This window comes from Schistocerca serialis, chromosome 5 (assembly GCF_023864345.2).
Source record: "Schistocerca serialis cubense isolate TAMUIC-IGC-003099 chromosome 5, iqSchSeri2.2, whole genome shotgun sequence".
Taxonomy (NCBI): domain Eukaryota; kingdom Metazoa; phylum Arthropoda; class Insecta; order Orthoptera; family Acrididae; genus Schistocerca; species Schistocerca serialis.
Genome location: NC_064642.1, coordinates 601,490,153 through 601,518,075, shown reverse-complemented (window position 1 = coordinate 601,518,075; position 27,923 = coordinate 601,490,153). Strand labels below are relative to the sequence as shown.

Here is a 27,923-nt window from a genome sequence, read left to right as displayed (position 1 = left end):
TCTGACACGGGCCAAAACCCCAGGAGTATCCTGAAATCTTCCTGCTGCTGCTACTATCCGGGCAACGAGATCCTTTTCTGATACAACAGGAGTTGCGTAAACAGGATTGCGCATCTAGCCCCACATAAAAAAGTCCAGAGGGGACATATCTGGGGATCGAGCAGGCCATGGTACAGGACCACCTCTGCCAGTTCACGTTTCTGGCAACCGTCGGTCCAGGAATCGACGCAGACGACGACCGAAATGTGCCGGCGCCTCGTCATGTTGAAACCACATGCGTTGTCTTGTAGGGTGCGGGACGTCTTCCAGCAATTCTGGCAACACTCTGGCGAGAAAATTGTAATAGTGCCTGCCATTTAATGGCCTAGGTAGCAGGTAATCTGCTAAATGACCCGGTCTCGCGCAGACGTCGTGCAGACGTTACACAGCAGCAAAAGTCGTATGATGCGGGATACGGCGATTAGGAAATTGTTGTTGATAAACCCGCTGTGCAGCTCGTCCGTTGTGGTGCGTTACGTAGTACGCACCAACCATATCAGTGTACTCACTCCAGGTGTATCGCTCCATTAGTAAACAGAGACAATGCACTACTACGCTGGTGGACGGCAGTTGCCTACAGCTGAAGAGCGTAATACGCTCTCTAACAACTGAAGATGGTAATACGGCCTCTAGCAACTGACGAGCGTAATACGGGCTCCACCGGTTTCAATAATCCTCATAGGAAAAAATGACATTAGCGAAAAATATTTGTTCTGATGTCCGCTACAACCTCCCAGAGTTTGTCGGTTTAGCCGGCCGCGGTGGTCTAGCGGTTCTAGGCGCGCAGTCCGGAACCGCGCGACTGCTACGGTCGCAGGTTCGAATCCTGCCTCGGGCATGGATGTGTGTGATGTCCTTAGGTTAGTTAGGTTTAAGTAGTTCTAAGTTCTAGGAGACTGATGACCTAATATGTTAAGTCCCATAGTGCTCAGAGCCGTTTGAACCAAATAAGATGAAATTAGAATAACTGGGTAAATACAAAATTACTTTACAATCCAGGAAAATGTAAGAGTAGTGAGACTTCTCCTTGTCATGAAAGAAGTAGTGGAAAATGTGCCCGATATACTGCGGGTGACATGCAGTTACGCAGAGCATGTGGTCTTGAAATCGGATCAGTTTTTCGAAACGGCCCGTCTTCAGGACTCCAGACCTGCTGGTATACAACTTGATGAGCCGATAGGACGCTCAGAATAGCCTTGATGCAGGCGGCGTAAATAAAAACGCAGTCGCAGCAGACGGCGCAATTTGAGATCAGGGACAGGTTGGAACAATAACTTTACGTAATTTTCGCGCCGCGATGCAGCCCATAGTAGGACCCAATAAAATTCGTTTCAATTTCCTTATGAGTACGAGCACTTGCAAATACTACAAATATGTTGGAAATGAAAAACTCGTCTTGATATACAGAGGTAGTTGGCGTACACACTGCTTTCTGGTGCAATTTTATTTAAGCCATGGTATTCTTTATACACTCCTGGCCATTAAAATTGCTACACCACGAAGATGACGTGCTACAGATGCGAAATTTAACCGACACGAAGAAGATGCTGTGATATGAAAATGATTAGCTTTTCAGAGCATTCACACAAGGTTGGCGCCGGTGGCGACACCTACTACATGCTGTCATGAGGAAAGTTTCCAACCGATTTCTCATACAGAAACAGCAGTTGACCGGTGTTGCCTGGTGAAGCGTTGTTGTGATGTCTCGTGTAAGGAGGAGAAATGCGTAGCGTCACGTTTCCGACTTTGATTAAGATCAGATTGTATCCTATCGCGATCGCGGTTTATCGTATCGCGACATTGCTGCTCGCGTTAATCGAGATTCAATGACTGTTGGCACAAAACACAATCAGTGGTTTCAGGAGGGTAATACGGAACGCCGTGCTGGATCCCAACGGCCTCGTATCACTAGCAGTCGAGATGACAGGCACCTTATCAGCATGGCTGTAACGGATCGTGCAGCCACGTCTCGATCCCTGAGTCAACAGATGGGGACGTTTGAAAGACAACAACCATTTGCACGAACAGTTCGACGACGTTTGCAGCAGCATTGACTATCAGCTCGCAGACCATGGCTGCGGTTACCCTTGACGCTGCATCACAGACAGGAGCGCCGGTGATGGTGTACTCAACGACGAACCTGGGTTCACGAATGGCAAAAAGCCATTTTTTCGGATGAATCCAGGTTCTGTTTACAGCATCATGATGGTCGCATCTGTGTTTGGTGACATCGCGGTGAACGCACATTGGAAGCGTGTATTCGTCATCGCCATACTAGCGTATCACCGGGCGTGATGGTATGGAGTGCCATTGGTTACACGTCTCGGTCACCTATTGTTCGCATTGACGGCACTTTGAACAGTCGACGTTACATTTCAGATGTGTTACCACCCGTGGTTCTACCCTTCATTCGATCCCTGCGAGCGGCGCTGACTTCGGTCGCGCAGCTTGAGGCTGTTGCCAATGGGCACCACTGTGGGGAGCCGGACTTGGTTATCACGGGGATGTCAACCTCGTCCCGACTGTCTCCAGATCGGTCTAACGCTGTGGTTGCCCCGGTTTCTGCCCGCAGTGTGGATGAGCTCTCGCCTGTGGTTGATTGGAGGTCGTTCCAAGGCGTGGCAGGCAGCGAAAGACGTCCCCGGAGGCTGATCAGAAAGCTTCCCCGGTGCGTCTGACAAACAGGTTTTGGGTACTGTCTCTGGCTGAGCCAGATGCAGCTGCCTGCCCTGTTTCAGAGGATGATTCTCAGCCTGCAAGGTCCGGGAAATCGCAGAGTGTGGGCTTATTGGGAGCTCCAATGTCAGGCGCGTAATGGGGCACCTTAGGGATATGGCGGCTAAGGAGGGGAAGCAATCCAGTGTGCACTCCGTGTGCATTCCGGGTGGAGTCATTCCTGATGTGGAATGGGTCCTTCCGGATGACATGAAGAGCACACTGTGCTGCCAGCTGCAGGTGGTGGCACATGTCGGCACTAATGACGTCTGTCGCTTTGGATCTGAGGAAATCCTCTCTGGATTCCAGCGGCTATCTGATTTGGTAAAGGCTGCCGGTCTTGCTTACGAGATGAAGGCAGAGCTCACCATCTCCAGCATCGTTGACAGAACCGACTGCGGACCTTTGGTGCAGAGCCGGGTGGAGGGTCTGAATCAGAGGCATAGACGGTTTTGCGACCGTGTTGGCTGTAGATTCCTTGACTTGCGCCATAGGGTGGGGGGTTTTTCGGGTTCCGCTGAATATGTCAGGAGTTCACTACACTCAGGTGGCGGCTACACGGGTAGCGGAGACTGTGTGGCGTGGACTGGGCGGTTTTTTAGGTTAGAAGGCCTCGGGAAAGTACGGGGTGGGCTGCAATCTCAAAGGGCGCATGGCAAATACAGGACCTGCTTGGATCAAGGAAAAGTCGGACTTGTAGTTGTAAATTGTTGTAGTTGTGCTGGGAAAGTCCCTGAGCTTCAAGCGCTAATAGAAAGCACAGACGCTGAAATCGTTATAGGTACAGAAAGGTGGCTAAAGCCTGAAATAAGTTCTGCAGAAATTTGACGAAGTCTCAGATGGTGTTCAGGAAAGATAGATTAAGCAGAATTGATGGTGGAGTGTTTGCGTCTGTCAGTAGTGGTTCATCTCGTAGTGAAGTCGAAGTAGATACTACGTGCGAATTGGTATGGGTGGAGGTTATACTTAACAACCGAACTAAGTTAATAATTGGCTCCTTCTAACGGACCCCAGACTCCAATGATATAGTTGCTGAACAGTTCAGAGAAAATTTGAGTCTCGTAACAAATAAATACTCCACTCATACGGTTATAGTTGGTGGGGACTTCAACCTTCCCTCGATATGTTGGCAAAAATACTTGTTCAAAACAGGTGGTAGGCAGAAAACATCTTCCGAGATTGACCTAAATGTTTCTCCGAAAATTATTTCGAGCAGTTAGTCCACGAACCCACGCGAATTGTAAATGGTTGCGAAAACACACTTGACATCTTAGCCACAAACAATCCAGAGCTAATAGAGAGCATCATGACTGATACAGGGATTAGTGATCTCAAGGTCGTTGTAGCTAGGCTCAATACCGTTTCTTCCAAATCCACCAGAAACAAACGCAAGATAATTTTATTTAAAAAAGCGGATGAAGTGTCACTAGAAGCCTTCCTTAGAGACTATCTCAATTCCTTCCGAGCTGACTATGCAAATGTAGACGAGATATCGCTCAAATTCAAAGATATAGTAGCAACAGCAATTGAGAGATTCATACATCATAAATTGGTAAGAGATGGAACTGATCCTCCATTGTACACAAAACAGGACCGAACGCTGTTGCAGAGGCAACGGAAAAAGCATGAGAAGTTCAGAAGAACGCGAAATCCCGAAGATTGGCTAAAATTTACAGACGCGCGAAATTTGGCCCGGACTTCAATGCGAGATGCCTTTAATAGGTTCCACAACGAAACATTGTCTCGAAATTTGGTAGAAAATCCGAAGAAATTCTGGTCGTATGTAAAGTGCACAAGCGGCAAGACGCAGTCAATACCTTCGCTGCGCAGTGCCGATGGTACTGTTACCGACGACTGTGCCGCTAAAGCGGAGTTATTGAACGCAGTTTTCCGAAATTCCTTCACCAGGGAAGACGAATGGAATATTACTGAATTTGAAACACGAACAGCTGCTAGCATGAGTTTCTTAGGAGCAGATACCTTAGGGGTTGCGAAGCAACTCAAATCGCTTGATACAGGCAAGTCTTCAGGTCCAGATTGTATACCGATTAGGTTCCTTTCAGATTACGCTGATACAATAGCTCCCTACTTAGCAATCATATACAACCTCTCGCTCACCGATAGATCTGTACCTACAGATTGGAAAATTGCGCAGGTCGCACCAGTGTTTAAGAAGGGTAGTAGGAGTAATCCATCGAACTACAGACCTATATCATTGACGTCGGTTTGCAGTAGGGTTTTGGAGCATATACTGTATTCAAACATTATGAATCACCTCGAAGGGAACGATCTATTGATATGTAATCAGCTTGGTTTCAGAAAACATCGTTCTTGTGCAACGCAGCTAGCTCTTTATTCGCACGAAGTAATGGTCGCTATCGACAGGGGATCTCAAGTTGATTCCGTATTTCTAAATTTCCGGAAAGCTTTTGACACTGTTCCTCACAAGCGACTTCTAATCGAGCTGCGGGCCTATGGGGTATCGTCTCAGTTGTGCGACTGGATCGTGATTTCCTGTCAGGAAGGTCGCTGTTCGTAGTAATAGACGGCAAACCATCGAGTAAAACTAAAGTGATATCAGGTGTTCCCCAGGGAAGCGTCCTGGGACCTCTGCTGGTCCTGATCTATATGAATGACCTGGGTGACAATCTGAGCAGTTCTCTTAATTTGTTCGCAGATGATGCTGTAATTTACCGTCTAGTAAGGTCATCTGAAGACCAGTATCAGTTGCAAAGCGATTTAGAAAAGATTGCTGTATGGTGTGGCAGGTCGCAGTTGACACTAAATAACGAAAAGTGTGAGGTGATCCACATGAGTTCCAAAAGAAATCCGTTGGAATTCGATTACTCGATAAATAGCACAATTCTCAAGGCTGTCAATTCAACTAAGTACCAGGGTGTTAAAATTACGAACAACTTCAGTTGGAAAGACCACATATATAATATTGTGGGGAAGGCGAGCCAAAGGTTGCGTTTCATTGGCAGGACGTTTAGAAGATGCAACAAGTCCACTAAAGAGACAGCTTACACTACACTCGTTCGTCCTCTGTTAGAATATTGCTGCGCGGTGTGGGATCCTTACCAGGTGGGATTGACGGAGGACATCGAAAGGGCGCAAAAAAGGGCAGCTCGTTTTCTATCATCACGTAATAAGGGAGAGAGTGTGGCAGATATGATACGCGAGTTGGGATGGAAGTCATTAAAGCAAAGACGTTTATCGTCGCGGCGAGATGTATTTACGAAATGTCAGTCACCAACTTTCTCTTCCGAATGCGAAAATGTTTTGTTGAGCCCAACCTACTTAGGTAGGAACAATCATCAAATTAAAATAAGAGAAATCAGCGCTCGATCAGAAAGGTTTAGGTGTTCGTTTTTCCCGCGCGCTGTTCGGGAGTGGAATGGTAGAGAGATAGTATGATTGTGGTTCGATGATTCCTCTGCCAAGCACTTAAATGTGAATTTCGGAGTAGTCATGTAGATGGAGATGTAGATGTAGATGTAGAAACCCTACATTTCAGCAGGATAATGCACGACCGGCTATTGCAGGTCCTGTACGGGCCTTTCTCGATACAGAAAATGTTCGACTGCTGCCCTGGCCAGCACATTCACCATATCTCTCACCAACTGAAAACGTCTGATCAATGGTGGCCGAGCAACTGGCTCATCGCAATACATCAGTCACTACTCTTGATGAGCTGTGGTATCGTGTTGAAGCTGCATTGGGCAGCTGTACCTGTACACGCCATCCAAGCTCTGTTTGACTCAATGCACAGGCGTATCAAGGCCGTTATTACGGCCAGAGGTGGTTGTTCTGGGTACTGATTTCTCAGGATCTATGCACCTAAATTGCGTGAAAATGTAATCACATGTAAGTTCAAGTATAATATATTTGTCCAATGAATACCTGTTTATGATCTGCATTTCTTCTTGGTGTAGCAATTTTAGTAGCTAGTAGTGTATATAAAATTTAGCCTGCGAATGTTTGGGTTCGCAAAACTCGAAAAGCAGTCGGGTGATTGACTTGAAATTTTGACACAAAGTTATTCACATACAAGCGTGTTTTTATACACCTGTTGTTAAATATGTGTAATATATATGTAAATATGTAATTTTCAGTGAAGCGTCAAAGCAATTGGTACACCTGTCAAATATGGTGTAGGGCCCGGAGAGCACGCAGAAGTCCCGCAACACTACATGGTATGGAGTCGATTAATGTCTGAAATAGTGCTGGAGGGAACGGACTCCATAAATCCTGCAGGGCTGTCCATAAATCCATAATGGTACTAGTGGGTGGAAATCTCTTCTGAACAGCTCGTTGCAAAGCATTCCAGAAATGCTCAACAATGTTCATGTCTGACGAATTTTGTGGGCAGAGGAAGCGCTTAAACTCAGACGAGTGTTCCTGGGGCCACTCTGTAGCAGTTCTGGACGTGTGGGGTGTCGAATTGTTCTGCTAGAGTTGCCCAAGTCCGTAGGAATACAGAGTGGACATTAATGGATGGAGATGATCAGATAGGATGCTTACGTACATGTCACTTGTCAGAGTCGTATCTGAAAGTATCGGGGGGTCGCATCACACCAACTAAACACGCCCACACCATTACAGAGCCTCCTCCAGATTGAACATTCCCCTGCTGATTTCAGGGACCATGGATACATGAGGTCCTCCACATACCCGTACATGTCCATCTGCTCAGTATGCTCTGAAACGAGACTCGTCAGATCAGGCAACATGTTCCCAGTGAATTTCGGTGTTGATGGGCCTAGGTGAGGCATAAAGATTTTTGTCGTGTAGTGCCCAAAAAAATGGTTCAAATGACTCTGAGCACTATGGGACTTAACAGCTGTGGTCATCAGTCCCCTAGAACTTAGAACTACTTAAACCTAACTAACCTAAGGACATCACACACATCCATGCCCGAGGCAGGATTCGAACCTGCGACCGTAGCAGTCGCGCGGTTCCGGACTGCGCGCCTAGAACCGCGAGACCACCGCGGCCGACGTGTAGTGCCCAAGGGTAGACGAGTGGACCTATAGCTCCGATAGCCCATATCGATGATGTCTCATTGAGCGGTTCGCACGCTGAAACTTGTTGATGTCCCAGAACTGAAATCTGCAGCAATTTGTGGAAGGGCTGCACTTCTGTCACGTTGGACGTTTCTCTTCAGTCGTTGTTGGTCCCATTCTCGCAGGATCTTTTTACGGCTCAGCGATGAAGGAGATTTGATGATGTACGGGATTACTGATATTCACGGTACACTCGTGAAATGGTCGTACGGGAAAATCCCTGATTCATCGCTATCTCAAAGAAGCTATGTCCCATCGCTCGTGCTCCGACTACAACACCACTTTCGGACTCACCTAAATCTTGATAACCTGTCATTGTAGCAGTAGTAACCGATCTAACAACTGCGCCAGATACTTATTGTTTTATATAGGGGTTGCGACCGCAGCGCCGTGTTCTGCCTGTTTACATAACTCTGCATTTGAGTACGCTTGCCTATACTAGTTTCTTTGGTTCTTCAGTGAGTATTCAAGTGATTAACATTGCAAAATAATAAGTTAATGTAAGCGTGACCAAAAAATCTGAAAAAACTCTCCAGTCATTTTCTTAAAACTTTTAGACACTACTGTGATAAATGTTTTGACACATACGTAAAATCTATATCAGTGAAGCGTTGTTAACAGAAACCTCAGAAAGTTCTTGATCGATTTACCTAATTTTTGCATGATATTTTGTTACACATTCAGACGGTAGTATCTTAATTTGCTATAACGATATAGAAGAGTCAAGGTTAAAGAGAATTTGGAAGAAGAGCTGGACAGGTGGACAGGAGGAAATAGACACACAGAGAGAGTAAACGAAGAGATCGACAGAGAGGGGGCGTAAGAGGAGATGGAGAGAGAGGGGCTGAAGAGAAGAGGACAGAGAAAGGCGGGAGAAGGTGTTGTTGGTCAGAGGAAGAGGAGACAGGAGATAAAGGGAGGGAGGAGATGTGACAAGTGCGAAAGGTGATAGCCATAGGGGGGGAGTGGGGGGGGGGGGAGTAGGAGGAGATGGAGAAAGAGTGTGGGTGGGGGAGATGAACAAAGACAGGAGTAGAAGGAAATGGACACGGAGACGGAGGGGGAGGAGATTAAGACGTATATCCACTTCCTATACATATTTACCAATTTCCCGTACAACCAGACTGATGTGTGGACCACCACAGCTAGGTAGTCACAATATTGTTCACATACAATAGAAGAGCAATAAGGAGCTAAGTGTATTATGATTTCTGGGGAAAACTGTAAGGTTACTACCTCCCATGCTGCTCTCGGCTTTAGTATTGTTCAAAGTACTACTAAAAAACTCAGTTCGCACATAGTAACATTGGAACATAAACCTAATAAATCAAGCAAGACAAATACACTATGAGGAGTTTTCAGACTACACAGAATTGATTTCCGTAAGTATGTGTCCTCTTTTGTTTACCGTTTGGATGTCAGAGCTTTGGTAATTTACATTGCTGGCCATTAAACTTTCAGTACGATAAATGCAGCACGCCTCTAATGCCTAACTGATAAGGAACGCACTACATGTTTAGGTATGCTAGTAGTTAGTAACTCAGCATAACTGCATTAAAGTAGGTGGACATAAGGAGGATTTGTCACTGAGCATTCGCATTTCAACGGGATTGTTTATGGGAATATTGGATTGCCTGGTGTTAAAAGTAGAAGCATCTACTAGAGATTGTCGGCACTTGAAAGCATCAAGACCGTGACTTATCGAACTGCATTTTATCATTCTGCGATATTGGTTTGGTTGGGATCATATACCTCTTAAGCTAATATGGACTGTATATGTGTACTCACACTATCCATAATGTCAATAGCCATAGACGACATGCGCCCGAGAGGAGAGACAATTTTTTTATTGGTCCATGTAGGAGCATACAGCCACCAAAGATACCTTGCGTCGTAAAAAGAGTTTGTCTGCAGCAAGAAGAGAATCCACACCAATAGCACGACAGCGTTTGGAGCACAGTACGCACTCAAAATGGCCACTATCTTGTATCTTTCCTAGGAGCAGAAGTCTGTCAACGGTGATGGGCCAAAGACGACACAGTACACCAAATTATATTTTAAAATGAGTCTCGGTTCTCCGCATTACATTCCAATGGGTGTATCTGTGTATGGAGCTTTGAGAAGAACGAACAATGTCAGACTGTGTCATATTATACGAACGTGAGATATTTATCTTGAGTATAAAAGATCAAAACACCTTCAGGGGTAGATTTATATTCCTTTATTGAGTTCCGATTCCCCCTGAAGGAGGCGGCGGGGGAGGGGTGGGGGCGCTGGCAGTAGCTTCGTATGCCGCTCTTCATCCAACATAATTTTTAAGACATAAGAAGATAATAAACAATTAAAAACAGGTGATAAAAACGGTGATTTAAATTGTAAAACGGCGGAAAGTAGTGGAAGTTAAAACATAAAACAAAGGGTTGGCGAAGCTAATAAAATACACAGGAAGCAGGCAGGTAAAATAGTAAACAGACGATTAAAAAAGCATGGCGACAGTCGGGTTTCTGTTCGTAAGAGATATAAAGGATTCACACACAGGGACAGTATTATTTTTGTTCGCAACACTTCAGAATGGATGCACAACACTTAACACTCATTTAAACCACTGCACTAAAAAGTTGGCATGAAGATGACCCAGTACAGCCCAGGGCAGATGGGGGGGGGGGGGGGACCTGGACAGATGAGGGGAAAAAAGGGGGGAGGAGAGGAAAAACGAAGTGGGGGAGGGAGGAGGAGCCAATGGAGGGATAGGACTCATACGGGGGAACAGGGCAGATGCGAGAGGGAGTCGGGAAAAGCTGTGAAGGGGAATGCAAAAGGACTCTGTGGGGAGAAGGGAGTCAAAGAGAGTGTACGTGGGGAAGAGGAAAAAGAAACAGGGTTGGAGGGGGGGGGAGAGGGAGCCCAGGAAAAGGACAGAGGAAGGGAGGGGGAGATGACGATCAGAGTTGATAGGAGGGATAAAAGGAGGGAGAGGGCATTATCTGGGAGGAGGAGACCATGGAAGCGACCTAGGGAGAGGAGATGAAGGATGTAGAGGTGGAGGGTGGGGGGGACACAACGGTGAAGACGCGGCAGAGGGTGGGGGTTGGAGAGGAGAGAAGCAACCAAAGGATGAGGGGGATCAAGTTAGGAGGGAGGTGTAGAGGATGCGGGTATGTTCGAGGAAAAAGAGCAGATGGGGGAAAGGAGTCAGGTCGTAGAGGATCTGCATGGGGGATGGGAATCGTATATGAAAGGCGAGGTGGAGTGCATGGCGCTCGAGGACGAGCAATCAAAATTTCCAGCTTTATTTTACTTATGCTGCCAGTTTCAGCATTATGTTACACTATCATAATGCCCTCTGACCAAGGTGTAGTACGAATCCCACCTCTTGGACAATCAAAATAGGGTCCAGCATGTAGCCACTGGTATCCTATAGATGTCTTTTAACAAAGCGATCCCTTTGATCATCACCTGCTACTTGGAATTTTTAAATTCCAGCCATCACTAGAGGAAACATGGCCATGACTGTACTACCACGACTGCAGCTCCGACTAACGGGGGATGTGTGCAATATGATCTGGAGCGCCAAACCGCACTATTTGTATTTCGGAGTCACGTTTCTCGCTCTTTCCAAATGCAGCAAGACATCGAAACCACAGACAAACATATTAGGTGTTCAATCCACAGTATGTCTAGTGTTTATCTAGGTTTGATTCTGTGTATTTTGGATGTTTTTTCGTACGTCTTGGACCTACACACTCACGTTATCATGAAAATGCATGAGGACTTTTATTTCAGCATTATCGGTGATCAAGTGTTGCCCTGTTTTCTACATTTTGTGGATGATCATGTTGTGTATAGTATCACTTTGACACTAACCATGTAGACAGTGCTCCACACAAATGTTCCTTGTTTGACGAAATGTTAGTCGCCTATCCCACATCTACTGCTCCGTCAACTTACTCGATCTCAGTCTTGCAGAAAATATTTGGGACAGTTCGGAAGAGGGTCCGCTTCATAGTAATCATCAATCTCCGTGTTTCTGTTCATCAGTAAGTAGCTTGAACTGGATGTGACATAACTGAAGAATCTTGGACACTTTGCCTCGCCGCTATGAAGGCTAGAGTCGGTGAAGCATCCCGTCTGGGAAATTTTTTTTTACCCAGAATGCTTGTCATCAGTACACACAGCTTTATTCAAATCAGCAGGCGATTAACGTCGTGTGTTAGCAGCTGCAACGATTACTCAACAAGGACTCTATGCTTTGGTAGAGCAAACGCTTCTAAGAATGATTTCCCTTTCCCTTAAAGGCTGGACCAGATGGAGACCACAACAACATCTCTTCTGTGTGAATGATGATAGAAACGTAGTGCAAATTAGCACTTACGAGAAGGACTACAAAGTTTTTATTTTCAAGAACACCATTTGATTTCACATAAGTATAACAGATAAAGTAAAGTAAAGGGAAGGAACTAATGATATCAATTGACATGGAAGTTTCTGCGGAATCAGCGATCGACAGCAGCATCTCCATACACTCTTTTCAACCTCTTGTGGATGTTTCACAGTGTCTCGTTTTCACAGCACAGGAATTCTATGACAGCACGTTGCTTCAGACGAACGTCAAGTGTAGCAGCAATCTTGAAGACATGCTGTGACGGCGCCACTCACGGAAACAGGTTGAACTAATTTGAAAATAAGCGAGGAGGATGTAGCTACATACTCTAAAGCTTTCATACATACAAAATGAAAACTGTAAAAATAGTGTACATTTCTTTTGGAGTGACCCTCGTATGTATATTTTTTACATATATGCACACAATACTTTGTGTACTTTTGAAAATTACCTTTTTTTATTTTTCATCATTGTCTATTATACCTTCCATCAGGCATACGACAAATAGCCAGTCAATAGAGTAAGTTGACTCATATGCTTCGATGTACAATCATCTGGATTTATTATTGTATTCACTGCTGTTACTATGTGGCTTGCCAGTTCGTTGTTGGAAGGGAAGATACACGGAGTCTTTCAGCAAACCCCACAAACAGAAAAACACACCGTGAGATAAGGCTACCTTGAAGGCAAGTGGGCCAGTGCGAGATCCATATTCACCTTAAGGGCAATCCACCATTGAGGCAAATCGCTGTTAAGAAAATGACACCGCCCTGTGGTAAATCAATTGCACCTGTTGGAACGTAGATCTTAAAACTCCTGTTGAACACGTGTTCACGGAGCTCCACGCATATATTCTTTGTTCAGCGAAGTCTCAGGCACCTTGATGTGTTATTGCCATGTCGACTTAGCGCATGTAGGTCATTAGACGAGCGAGCGAAAGCGCGAGAGACCTAGCTGTGGCAGTCACCACGTGAACCAGCAACATAAATATGTCGTCAGGGTTAGGATCCAACCCAGGACATGTTATTATATTCTTCTGCGTCCAGTACATGATATATTTTTAAATTAGTTACGGGCCCTAACAGTTTAATGAGCATTGAGTTAATTTCTTCAGTTGTATTTTTCACTAGACATGGCCTCCTTCACAATGATTTTGTGTATAAAGTTTTCTGGCAACAATTTTTTTTAAAAATAATTCACTTTCATCATTTCTGAAAAGTTTTTATTCCCCTTTCTCTACATATCACCAAGGTTACTGTTGTGACAGTGCCGGCTGGTGTGGCCGAGCGATTCTAGGCGCACCAGTCTGGAACCACGCTACCAGTACGGTCGCAGGCTCGAATCCTGCCTCGGTCATGGATGTGTGTGATGTCCTTAGGTTAGTTAGGTTTAGTAGTTCTAAGTTCCAGGGGACTGATGACCTCAAATGTTAAGTCCCATAGTGCTCAGAGCCAGTTTGTTGTTGTTGTGACATTGAAAAGGGTTTTACCAGGGGGAAGCTAAGGGCCAGCACAACGACTGTGCTGTGGAAGGGGAGCCCAAGGGTAGCACAACAGCAAGATCATTCACAGATAAATAAATTTCCTCTTAACAATTTTTGTAAGTTGGTGAGCTTAATTTGACATATCAACCTTAACTGCTTGTATTTATGATAATAAAATCCTAAGGAAATTTTTTTTCCCGAACTCACTCAGAATGAACAATCTTAGAGATATTTAAAATAAGGATCACTTAAAAAAAGGTAAAAACAGTGATTTCCTTCAGGAAGACAAATATTTTCTTAAGAACTCTGTATTATAAAACATCTTCAACAAATGCCAGGGAAAACATAATAATGGTATTTTAAGTAACATGTTTGCTTTACATATTTAGCAATTATCAAGGCAAACAACACCTCGAACTATTAGCCACTCCCTGAATTCGTGCCAAAACCTAAAAAGTACTGACGTTAAGAAAACTACAAACATTAAAACGTGATTAAATGAATTTCGTGCACTTGAATGCAATATAAGAAAATACTCCTAGCCACAAACTTAAATACAATTCAACTGCCAGGTGGCAAGCAATTTAAGCAAGACACTTTAACAGAAATCTTGAAACGTAATAAATTCAACACACTCTTATGTACATAACTCAGTCCATAATACCGAGCTGAGTTGCCTTGCCACGGTTCCTGCGGCTCTCCCTGTCGAAAGTTCGAGTCCTCCCTCGGTCACGGGTGTGTGTGTGGTCCGTAGCGTAAGTCAGTGTAAGTTCATTCTACCTCGTTACTGAGGGCAAGGTTCGAAGGCTTACTGATCTCCTGATAGAGGGTAAATCACCTCAAGATCAACGAGGTAAAAATCTCAAGAAGAGCACGATTTCTGCCGAAGTTTGTTCTTAAAAACATGAGCATACTTCATCATTCCCCACCAAGATTACCCACTATGTCACCAAAGATATCAGTTATCATGACTCCCGCCTTGATTTTTTTTAGAAATGCATTCTTTGTTTACATAAAAGAACGCACATTTGCATGTAAATTATGAGTTTTATCTTACATGTTTTCATAACAACTTTTCATTACGTTTCGGACGTCCGTAGGCAGATACCTGCATAAAATGTGAAGAAGTTGATGTAAAAATCAAGAACTCTTCTATTGGTGATGCAGCTAAAAGGGCTGCTCTTGCTGAACTTACATTACACAAAAGACGAGCCAAGAAATTTTACAATAAACTTAAAAGCGTGACAAGTTATGTGAAGAGACAGTCGTACTTTCATTTGATTTTACGCAAAATCTCCCCCTTCCAGCGATCCCAGTTTAGGGTATATTTTACTTGAGGCAACTTTGGGTGAACTGTTTTCGGACAAAAAACCTAGAAACTATGAAATCTGAAATATTCCGGTAGCCCACGAAGGAGCCAATGAGATATGCAGCATGCTACTGAAATACAGTGACACTAATATTCCACCAAATGTTAAAAATCTGTATTTTCAGTTGCCACCTGCGGACCGAATCGGAATCACACCACGATAAGAATCTGCCTTGCTCTTACAGATACAGGACGTTTTGAACTAATTTTCCATTCCTTTCCGGTTCGAGGGCATTCATATCTTCCAAATGATCGAGATTTTGGTACTATTAAGAGGATGATACGTAGAAATGATCGGATATATACACCTGATGAATGTGAAGAGTTGTGTGCTCAGTCCAGTAACAACTTTCATGTCACCAAGCAACTCACCACTGACGTAAAAGATTTTGATGGTTGGTGGAAGGAATATTACACAAAAAACACATTAGCCAGAGAATGTCGAGGGAGGAGTGTGCCAAAAGAAGCAAAATTCAAGTTTGCTCCCACTCGATATACAGAGTTGCGTTATAACTCTACAGAAAAAGGTGTAATCGCAGCATACACTTCCACTGATGGATTACAAAAGCACAACTATCAGGTGCTGAAACAGGCTTCCCGGAATGTAGATATTCGGTTTCCTCCAAGTATTGCTGCCTACCAATCAGGGAAAGTTCCAGTCAACATCAAGGAAATGTTCGACATCAAGAAGATGATAATTCATGTTCCTGAAAACTTCAAAGTTTTTTTTATGATGAACTATTTACCTGGTCAACCACTGCACATGCCAATGATATAATGGTCGAGAATGAGCTACACTCATGCTCATAAATTAAGGGTAATGCTTATACATGGTGAAACAACGTTCTGTTGAGCGGTTTGAGAGCTTAAATCACCTCGGGGTATGACCATGCGATGCATTTGACCTGCGGTCGTCGCACGATGGCACTGGCAGCAGTCCACATACGCAGAGGTGTGTTGGTGCATGTGAGAGTACGTTGTAGGGAGTAAGCGTGCAAAAGTTTTCAGACATGCTAATGGCGACTGTGTGTTGAAGATGGCTCAAAGAACCCATATGGATGACGTTATGAGGGGTAGAATAACAGGGCGACTTAAGGCTGGTCAAATACAGCAGGTCGTAGCATGGGCCCTCCGTCTGCCACAAAGTGTGATCTCAGGATTAAAGCAACGATTCCAGCAGAAAGGAAACGTGTCCAGGGGATACAGTACGGGACGTCCACAGTGAACAACACCACAAGAAGACCGATATGTCACCATCAGTGCCCGCAGACGGACACGGGGTACTGCAGGTAGCCTTGCTCGGGACCTTACCGCAGCCACACAGAGTCTACAGACGACTGAACAGACATGGTTTATTCGCCCGAGGACCTGCAAGGTGCATTCCACTGACCCCTGGTCGCAGGAGAGCCCGTAAAGCCTGGTGTCAAGAACACAGTACATGGTCATTGGAACAGTGGTCCCAGGTTATGTTCACGGACGAGCCCAGGTATAGTCTGAAGCTGGTTTTCATCTGGCGTGAACCAGCAACTACATATCAACCTCTTAATGTCCTTGAAAGGGCCCTGTATGGAGGTTGTGGTTTGATGGTGTGGCGTGGGATTACGATTGGTGCACGTACACCTCTGCATGTCTTTGACAGAGGAACTGTAACAGGTCAGGTGTCTCGGGACGTGATTATGCACCAGTATGTCCGCCTTTTCAGGGGTGCAGTAGGTCGCACCTTCCTCCTGATGGATGATAACGCATACCCCCACCGAACTGCCATCGTGGCGGAGTAGCTTGAAACAGAAAATATCAGGCGAATGGAGTGGTCTGCCTATTCTCCAGATCCAAACCTCATCGAGCACGTCTGGGATGCTCTCGGTTGACGTATCACTGCACGTCTTCAAGCCCCAACGACACTTCAGGAGGTCCGACAGTCACTGGTGCAAGAATGGGAGGCTATACCCCAGCAGCTGCTCGACCACCTGATCCAGAGTATGCCAACCAGTTGTGCGGCCTCTGTACGTGTGCAGGGTGGTCATACCCCATATTGATGTCGGGATCCATGCGCAGGAAACAGTGGCGTTTTGTAGCACATGTGTTTCGGGACGGTTTTCTCAAGTTTCCACCAATACCGTGGACTTACAGATCTGTGTCCCTATGTGCCTAGGCTATTAGCGCCAGTTTTGTGTAGTGCCACGCTGTGTGGCTCTACATTCTGCAATTATCCTTAATTGATGAGCATGAGTATATTTTAAGAGCGTTTTACTTTGTTACATTCGTGTCTTCTGGTAACTTTGCAATACTGTAACTTCATTTTTGATATAATATGAAAAAAAAATAGAAACTTTAAATGAATGATTTCCTTTGTCAAAGTTTTCAGCTGTCTGTAAAAATCAGAAACAGCATACGTCTGGGTCAAATTTAAAATTTTACTTAGTCTAATTTACGTCGAAATTAGGAAATTTTTGCATTACAGCAACATAAATGCATGACAGAGGAAAAAAACATTAAATTTTTTGATAATTTGAAGGGGTTATGACGTTTTCTCTCTTTTGAAAAATTTACAATTTGTGACTGAAGTGGTTTCTGCGCTCACTGATTCAGTTTTCATAACATGCTAATTTCACGTCTACCAGAAAATGTTTTGGCTAACGCGGTCAGCGGCTGTGGCCCTTTTCTGATAGAGATTTTGGGATCCCTATAGGGGTGAATGGCCCTTATCATTTCTCGTTTATATCTTTAGCAAGCTGTTTCGTCGATTGTTTTCTCTGTTATATGTAGGGGAAAAAGGGATCCTCGTTTAGACATGTGTTTTTTCCCTTTAGTTCTTTGTTGCCGCATTTTTATTTAAAACAGGCGGTAAAGCGTGTGTCTCTGAAGCGAAAGACTGCATGAAAAAAAAAAAGTCTGCCGGTAAACAGGGAGGTCGTAACAAAAAGAAAAAGTGGTGAGGGCTGCTTACTGTTACGCGAAGGACCCAGGTTCGAGTTCCGGGACCACCAACAATTTTCCTTGGTGGGAGCTACTAGAGCGGGTTTTACTCAGCCTCGTGATACCAATGGAAGACCTACTTGAGCATGTAGTAGTGATTCCTGGTCACAAAAACTCACAACCGCCAGGGGAGCGGTATGCTCACTGCACGTCGCTTCGTACTGCATCCAATGACACCTTTGACAGAGGATGACGCGGCTGTCGGTCGGTACGGGATGAGCCCTCTGGGGCTTGTGAATGGAGTTAACATATAGGAAAATTAAAGAAACTTTCGAAGAAATAAAAAGCAGCTGTACAACAATCACGAGATCACATGTCAAGTAAGTGTTGAGCAAAGCCTGGAGATACATAACTGTTAAGTCTTTCGAGGCCACTTGTTGACAAATTGCCTATTGTCTTCTGTCTCGGGTTCTTCGGTCGACCTTCGTTTGATAATGTTTCTGACATTTCGCAAGCACGAGTGGCTAGCATTGTCAAAGCTTGAACTGGAGTCGCGCTCGTGGACACAAATTATATGTACCTGGCGCGCCAACGTCCTTGAGCTTTCCGATGGACGATGGCGCGCGAATTACAAATAGTCTGCGGCGGCGGGCGCGACTCGATTCCACCAGCAGCAGTGGAGGGTGAAGCTCGTGCTGGCGAAGTGTCAGAAAAATTATCAAAAAATGTCAGCCGAAGAAACCGAGACGGAAGCCAACAGGCAATTTGTCAAAGAAAGGAAGGTCGGTGGACGGAATAGATAAGCTCACTGGACACCATATTTGACATTCCTTTAAAAATGATCATTAAGTGGCTTCAGCTCGATCTAGCCCTCTTGAGGGCTCTGTTAGTCGCTGAGCTCAGGTCATTATCTACATTAGTGGCAACGGTACACGCTGTTCGAGTCATGTCTTTGGAGAATTAACATCTCTCTGTGGTGTTGTTATTTGTTATACGGTTGCTTTTGGGAAACTGTCACACAGTGCAGAAGGGCAACCTGTTGGCAGGGCATGAGCACAGTCGAAGGGCTGTAATTACGTATGTTACTCGGTAGGTGCAGTTGCATCTCGAGCCACTCGCTTAGCTTCTTCTCCGCCAACTGAATGTCTTCCACCGTGACGCCCAGGCGCTTGCTGGTGAATGCAACCTCCCCTGAAGTGGCAGGTTGGAAGCTGCAGGTGGTAGCTATCATGCAGTCACTCTGTAAAGTACAAAGGATGATCAAACATCGCCAGAAGAAGGTGTTAATAGCTACATTTGTCAAAGAAACTGAAAGATGGAAGAACTTCTGGGAAGAGAGCCGTGTCTCTAATAATTGGGAGAACAAACATATTTCTGCAGCAATTAGAACGGGGTGTCCTATTTAAATGTCGTGTCAGCGTCAGTTAGTGACCGGACGGATACAAATGGCATTGTGCAACAATAGTGACTGCAATAGTTACTCTTCCTGACAGTCCGCAGCTTGTGGTCTCACGGACGCGTTCTCGCTTTCGGAGCTCGGGGTCACGGGTTCGATTCCCGGCAGGGTCACGAATTTTCAGTCAGGAATTTTCACCTGACTCGAGATGACTGAGTTTTTGTGTTGTCCTCATCATTTCATCAGCATTCCTGAAAGTGGATAGTTTGGACCGAGTAAAGGTTGGGAATTTCTACGGGTGCTGATAACCGCGCAGTTGAACGCCCCACAAACCAAACATCTTCTTCTTCTTCTTGACACGAGAACAGGTGGTACAGTACTTCAGAAATGTGACGTACTCCAATCAGTACCACAGTGAGCCATCAGTTGTATGTGTAGAAACTGAGCACAGGGGTGGTTTAGGAGCCAAGCCACACAGGCGACTGGTTGGGATGCCGAGCTGACAAGGAGTCCAGAAGTCAGATTAGTTTTGGAGAGTGGACCAAACAGCGAGGTCATCGGTCCTATAGGATTAGGGAAGGAGGGAGAAGCAAATCGTCCGTGCTTTTCCAAAGGAACCATACCGGCATTTTGCCGAAGCGATTTAGGGATCTCACGGAAAACCTAAATAAGGATGATCGGACGCGGGTTTGAACCGTCAACCTTCTGAATGCGACTCCAGTGCGCTAACCACTGCGCCCCTTCGTTCGGTCAGAATTGAGGGTTAGTATTTGTATTGGAGTCCAATTGTGCGAGAACGGGATGCAGAGGAACTTGCTGGTAAATTAAGGTGTCATTCAGACTTCGAAAAAAAAAATTCGTTTCAGAAGAGTGAAGAAACAACTTACGAGTGAGTCTAGCAATATTTATCAATTTTCAGGTACCCTCGTGGCAAATTTATATAGTTTCAATGCTTACTGATGAGTCGTCTTCATATACTACAGCTTATCTATTTAAACAGTGTCTTTTCTTTAACATGCCAGTATAAATCTAGTTGTTTTTATTTATGACCCATGTTTGGCGATGGAAAGTGAAATAATTTGTAAGTTAAAAACTTCCATTATTAGAATTATAAAAAAATATTGGCATTTTCTCCACTCAGTTTCACAAAAGGGATATTTTTTATCCTGCCTCTGATCGATCTTGAAGTTAAAGCCATTATGGAAATCAGTTGAAGTTTTGCTTGGATCTGTTTCCGAATGTTTCTAGTAGGCCCGTCTATCACGTACAACGCATTTTCCGGTTCTACGCTCACAGCGAGCAATTAAAGATCCCAAGAAAATGTCGTGCTGTTACCAAAGACCTATTAATGCCAAATTTGGCCGTCCTGTCCTAACGGATACGTCCGTCGTACATCCCAGTTTGATTTCTGCTGTTATTTTATGCAGTGTTGCTTGTCTGTTGGCACCGACAACTCTAGGCAAATGTCGCTGGTCTTGGTCGTTAAGTGCAGGCCGTCGGCCACTGGGTTGTCCATGGTGAGAGGTAATGTCTGAAATTTGGTATTCCCGGCACGCTATGGTTCTTGGAATACTGAATTCTCTAACGATTTCCGAAATGGGATGCCTCATGCATACATCTCCAACTACCATTCCACACTCTCCTTGTGTTAATTTCCGTTGTCAGACCATAATCATATCGGAATCTTTTCACATGAAGTTAAGTGACAACTCCACCAATGCACTGTCCTTTAGGTATGCGATACTACCGCCATCTGTGTATGGGCATGTCGCTATCCGATGATTTTTCTCACCTCAGCGTATATCAAGCGTCCCTGTAGTATAAAAAGAGGAAATGGTTCAAATGGCTCTGAGCACAATGGGACTTAATATCTATGGTCATCAGTCCCCTTGAACTTAGAACTACTTAAACCTAACTAACCTAAGGACATCACACAACACCCAGTCATCACGAGACAGAGAAAATCCCTGACCCCGCCGGGAATCGAACCCGGGAACCCGGGCGTGGGAAGCGAGAACGCTACCGCACGACCACGAGCTGCGGAAAAAAAGAGGAAATACGAGATGTAGTTGGAGAAATGAATGACATTTGTATGTTGGAATCATTTTTTACACTTTGGTTCTCGTCAAATGAAAGGCGCACATACCCATGCCAAAGGGTGGGGGGAGGGGGGCGGGGAGGGGCGCTCCCCTTCCCCTAGCTCTAAGAGAAAGGAAGAAATGTGGTGACAGCAGGTGTTTTTCTACACTCAGGTTTTTAAAAGTATTGTGTTTGGAACTTTTTTGTGGCTACTTACAAGTCGCTATTTGTCTTCCAGAAATTACAAAGACTCCATATCCCCAGCCCCCCGCCCCCTCGCTCAATCCTACAAACTGTCATATGGGCGCCTTTGCTTCTACAAATTGTAACAGCAGTTAATAGACACTGCTAGCAACTCGTCACATTCCCGCCAATTTGTAAAGGATTTAAACTCTGTATATCTGGTTCTGTGAACATACTGGAGACGTTGAATTTATACAGACAATGCCGCTTATATCTTCGGCTTAATGTAATGTTGACATCTATGATTCGACTTATTGCAAGCTCTTTGCACTGTTAGTTTTGCGACGGTAAATAAAGAGCTGTGTTACACTGGAGTCATTGCATCCTACTGGCATCACGACATAGGACTTGGTGCCGAATCTCGAGAGCTTTCCACGACTACTATTGTGAAATCACGGCTTTGAATGCATTTCATAGGTGGCACTAGTGGAGTTAGTAGAGCAACAAGGTCTTTCGATGTCGACAGGAGATTTTTTGTAGTACCATTACTAAACACAATTGATTTCATTTTGGTGCACCATTCTACCACTGTTGCTGTTCTGTTGATGCTTTAACTGGTTAACTGATTATCGTAATCAGATGTTTACGCTACACCTACCGCTTGTTTATGACTCGCACTGCCACCTTTTAATTGTTTATCTAAATACGTACTGCAATGGCCCACACACAACGGCTGAAAATCGCCTCACAGTCAGCTACAGCGCCTAAAAATGGTGCGGACGAGAGCAATAGCAAATATTACACTCATTTTTGAACGAGCTACACCAGTTAAATGACATAGCCCCCAATGAAGATTACTGATATTATAAAGATCAGCTACACGAATCATTATCTACACTGACGTCAAAATCCACATTCTTCTCGCTGACTGTGATTGGGCTACTGACACGCCCAAATGTAACGAATATACAGATGAAACCAATCGTCCTGTTTTATTCACGCCACAGGGAATAAAAGAGAAACTGATGAACTCCGTAGCTCACACTACCATTAACGATACACAATCTGCTTTGAGCGTCTCTTCTGTTGTTCCAGCAGCTGATATGCGACTGTTCGCCATAAAACTTGAGACGATTTCTGAGGACGTCGAGACCTGGACTCGTTTTTGGTAACAGTTCCAGGTGTCAGTAGCTCAGGATCCCACGATATCTGCCATTCATAAAAAGAAATTTTTTTCTAACTTCTTAGAAGTGGAGCCAAACCGTTTAGCTGGTGGTATTGCTGTGATCTCTGACACATGTGAACAAACCAAGAGACTTCTCGTAGCACGCTGTGGCGGTACAAATAGTATTATACACACTCACCTGGATTATACTCACCTGGATTGCTTGGAATCTATTGAACCAACACAATTCCCGAATCCAGAATCAAATATTTCTTCATTTATCGATTTTAATGGCCACATCCAAGCTTTCCGCGCGGTCGGTAAGGACGTGAAAGCTTATGATCGTGTACTAGCACCAAACGATCTCTCAACTTTTCTTAGCGATTTTTGCCGAATCTAGCTTATTCATGTCAAGTAAACCGGCCCTTCGGGAGGCGACGAATCTCGGTTGATGGAATTTATAGAAGTGGAAGATCCACTGTGCTTCGCATAAGATCCAATGTGACAAAGAAACGGCGACTTACACTACCATGACAGCAGCCCTTCATATCCATTCTAATCAGAAACAAGCATTATCCAAACGCAATAACAGTTATGGTCCACTTTGCGTCTTTTACGAGGAACGTGGCGATTGGGCCCAAGAATGTAATAAAATTACTGACTTTCCTGAACGAAAACAGAAAATGAGACTTGATAACCAGTGTTTTCCATGCCTAAACAAAGGATATGTGATAAATTGCGAGATGAAGGGTAGGACATTTTGTGCTAACTCTAAAAACCGAGCTAGGTGGCGCAGTGGTTAGCACACTGGACTCGCATTCGGGAGGACGACGGTTCAATTCCGTCTCCGGCCATCCTGATTTAGGTTTTCCGTGATTTCCCTAAATCCTTTCAGCCAAATGCTGGGATGGTTCCTTTCAAAGGGCACGGCCGATTTCCTTCCCCGTCCTTCCCTAACCCGAGCTTGCGCTCCGTCTCTAATGACCTCGTTGTCGACGGGACGTTAAACACTAATCTCCTCCTCCTCTAACTCTAAAAAGCTGCGGCGCAAGTTGACATGTGTCGAAATCTCAGCAGCACAGAGCAACGTTTCTTGTTTTAGTAAAATAGATGCAACTACATCAACTTCTTATTCTTGCAAACAGCTCACGTGCGCCTCATAGGACCAACAGGACGAAGGAAAAATTACTCGATGTATGCTAGACAACGGAAGCCAAGCATCCACAATAGCAGTCGTTAACAAAAGATTCGAAACTGCCGGCCTCCGACCAACGACAGCTTAATGTTTGCACGTTCGAATCTCTTACTAGTTCCTCGCGACGGCGTTTGAAATAATCTTATATTCCGTCAGACTACAAATTCAGACCATTTTGGGAATACAGCGCATCATGATCCAGTGAAGACGAATGAAGATTCTGCCTTACTTCAAGAACTTCAGGCGTTTTGTCCTGTGAATGACCACTTGAGAGTCGTTCGTCTTCCTGAGAAACAAAACATTGTTCTATATAGATTGCAACATATGGGCAACAAAAGTTCGATTTCCTTATCTTGCGTGGTTATTGACCAAATTTAAAATGCTCTCGTAATCAACTCACTAAGAGGTATTATTGTCTGTTAAAAGTTTAAAACATTAACGTAAGTATTAAGTTTGAAAGCTGTGTTTGTCTTGAGGAGCACAAAAGCCGATACTTCATTCATACAGACAGCAGACTCTCGACTATCCTCAATTATTCAAAATGCCAGTCATAATCGCATTATTTATTTTGCCGCCAACCGGTTTCAACTCGCGATGGGTCACCTTCAGGGCAATTTACAGCATTTTGTCGCTCGCTGGAGTCGTGACGCGCTAAACCGGTTAGCGGCAAAATATATAACGCGATTATGACAGTCATTTTGAATAATTGATTATAAGTAAATTAATCGCTGTTTACCTCCATACAACTATGTTGTCTAAAAATCGCGACTATCCGGCCTAACGTGGCGGAAAGTCAAAGCGGATAACAAAAAAACCGGATAGTCCGGAGTGCTATAAAGTTTCTCCTGCGGTCCCGGCAGTCCCATTCGAAACACTCTTTCTTAGTAGCAAAACCAAATTTTGTTAATATTTTCTGACCCATTACATAATACTTACTAGTTATAACTGTTTGTCATCAACATACTGCAACCTTCAAAAATTACTGCATGGAACATAAAGCGATCTGATGTGAAAATCAGGCCTGACAAAAAAGGTGAAACTTACAGGTTTGGGTTTTAAAAATATTGAGGGATGATTATTTTCCCTCCTTTAGCCATGTTCCACGCTACAGCGTTCAAATGTGCGTGAGATCTTATGGGACTTAACTACTAAGGTCATCAGTCCTTAAGCTTACACACTACTTAACCTAAGTTATCCTAAGGACAAATACACACACCTATGCCCGAGGGAGGACTCGAACCTCCGCCGGGACCAGCCGAACGCTACAGTGTCCTTGCACTTAACGCTAAGAGGTAAAATCATCGGCCGTTGCTTTCTTCCGCTCACTAATACTCGTATACTGCAGCACTGCTTCAGTCATCTTGAACGCTTCCGAATGTGGGATGAGATTTCTCTAGTCATCTAAATTTACCTGCTCCTCTTGTGTTACATCTTCCTTCGTTGTCATTTCCTCAATATCGTTGTCAGTTAGTTAATCAACTTCATCATTTGCCATACAGTCTTTGACCCCTTCTGTGTCGACACACACAGAGCAGTACATTTGTGAGCGACGAAACAATATCATCTTTTCAATCTCTAACTTCGGTTTTACTACATGGATTCAAAGTTCAAATCTCCTCTTTCGTGGTCTAAGAGAAATTTCCAAGACCTTAGAAGTGATATGTTCTGAATCTCTCTCTACACTTCGGCGAACCATCTTATGACATCTAGCAAGTCTGTCCTCTTCAGAATTGTTACACATTCTCCTTTATTACCAATCATTGATGCCAAAGGGCTGAGAAAACGTCGACGATATTTCTACTTTAGGCTTTCAAGGATTCCTCTTGGCCTATCGGCTGACAAAGAGCAGTCTTATTTGGTGGTGAACGCTTTGGTGTCTTCATCTGTGAGTTCACCACTGGCAGGGTGTGAAGGCACGTTGTCGGCAGAGCTTTCATCGGTAAACTGTTGTCTTTGAAATATTTCTCTACAGCTGATGAGAATTCATTTTGGAACTAGGTATTAAGGATTTCTGAATTCATACGTGCTTTCTTTCAATGAGTGAAATGTAGGGGTGGTGATACCCGATTTTTAGCGTTTTGAAAGATCTAGGTTTCCGTGGTTTCTCTGTTAATGTATGCCCAAGGTTGAGCTTGCCAGTTATATTACTGCAAGCCAATATGGTAAATCGTTCCTTACTTTCCTTGTACCCAGCTGCCTCAGCTCCTTTTCTGAGGCAAGCGCTTTCAGAGGCAGCATCTTGTACTTTAAACACCTGTCATCGCAACCCTCCAGCTCCTCGCCAGAAATTCCCACCTGGTCAATCAACTTCGAAAGATAGACTTTAAACAACGGAACAGCCTTTTTGTCAGCGCTAAGGCCTCTCCACTAACGGTGATCTGGCGAATACTGAATCGTTATTTCCATCGAACCGACCGTCCGTCACTGGCAGTCAGTTTTGAATCTATTCCTGTATCTGAGCTTTCCTCCTATGTGGGCCCAGTAACGGGCAAATCTTTTCCTCTTAAATGTTCTTGACTCAAAAATAAAGCTTCTCAACTTCTTCGTGCTTACCTTTCAGCATTGTCGCATTTATTTTTATTCCACTTCTTCCACTAGCTCGGACAGCATACAACTTTTCAGTTTCTGCTCGATTTTTTTCTAGTTTCCTACAGTACTTTTTAGTGCTTCTAATCCAAATCAAAGGTTTTGGTTGCTGCCCCATAATCAATTCGAATTATAGTACGTAGATTCATAGTCACAGCAAGCTTTTTCCATTTATCTCCCTGTTCCGGACTTTTTAATTAAAACACAACAATTTAACAACGCACTCGTTTTGGACGTTTGATATGCAACAGAAGAAACAAAGAACACAGGAATTCCAACATAACTTCTCTGCACATGTTTTCATTATTACTTGTGAGCCCTAGAAGAGGGCACTAATTATCGTTTGTTGAAGAGTGGTTCGCGTAATTTGATCAAAACTAACTATACAGTATGTACCTCACAACTGCGACTCCAGATGTGCTAAAGCATAAAACAATCGGAAAGGGCACACGAAATAATAAAGAACGCCCGTTAGCTAAAGCTTTGGAGAAGTACAGTACACACTTTAAATTAATCCTGTTGGTGACCGAATTGTGTTATCTTCATCTACATCTACATCAATACTATTCACATCAACTGACGTCGTGTGGCTGAGAGAACATCTGACACCACTAATTGATCCCCCTTCACTGTTCCATTCACGGATGGCACGTGGGAGAAATGACTGTCGGCAAGCCTCTGTATTAGCTACAATTTCTTGAATTTTTTGTTTATGGTCGTTTCACGAGACCATCCAAGCTCTTCACTACTAATGGCGTACACTTTGCAGGTCGTCACATTGTATTTCCTCTATACAGGGTGAATCACGGAAAACTTGCACCTCAAATACTGCAGAAATGGGAAGTTATATTGATGTGTAGTTTTCACAGAATGGATCAGTAGTCAGAGCTCGAACTGTTAGCCAATCAACAGATTGTAATAATATTTAGAACGTGTGCTTTTTGCGCAAACATACGAGTACACTTTTTTAAATGGAACACATCGTATTGATATTAACAAACTAAAAGCAGGATGCAGGATTCTAGTGCGAGTTGTTTACGAGATACTGTATTATGAAAACTTTCCACACCAACACTTGTACATACCTGTGGTAGCACACACTACAGAATAACACAAGTGCATATACTAGTTATATGGATTCTGATCAGTAATGAACCAATTGACCATCAGAGGTTGTGTTGAAAATGATCACACGCTTCCAGTCTGGAACGACTGTTGGACACGTGCTAGCATTTCATCGGAGATGTCCGAGCAGGTTACAGTCATACGTCATTGGTCTCTAGAAGAGTGTAGCGTTCCAAAAGATTGGAAAAGGGCACAGGTCATTCCTGTTATCAAGAAGGGACGTCG

At 44.2% G+C, this 27,923-nt stretch overlaps 1 protein-coding gene and 1 non-coding gene across 2 annotated transcripts in view; one reads left to right on the top strand and one right to left on the bottom strand.

Annotated features, from left to right (window-relative positions):
• The window catches only part of LOC126482127 (clavesin-1-like), a 171,381-nt gene extending 145,947 nt beyond the window's left edge, over positions 1 to 25,434 (bottom strand). The window contains exons 1-2 of the mRNA XM_050106104.1: positions 25,399 to 25,434; positions 19,047 to 19,209 (exon numbers count right to left, since the gene is read on the bottom strand). Coding sequence (XP_049962061.1) covers positions 19,047 to 19,209; positions 25,399 to 25,434 — 199 coding nt within the window. The remainder of the gene's footprint in view (positions 1 to 19,046; positions 19,210 to 25,398) is intronic.
• Positions 23,574 to 23,646, top strand: Trnaa-cgc (transfer RNA alanine (anticodon CGC)). Its single transcript has one exon. It is a non-coding gene; the product is annotated as a tRNA-Ala (tRNA).
• Positions 25,435 to 27,923: the final 2,489 nt, after the last annotated feature.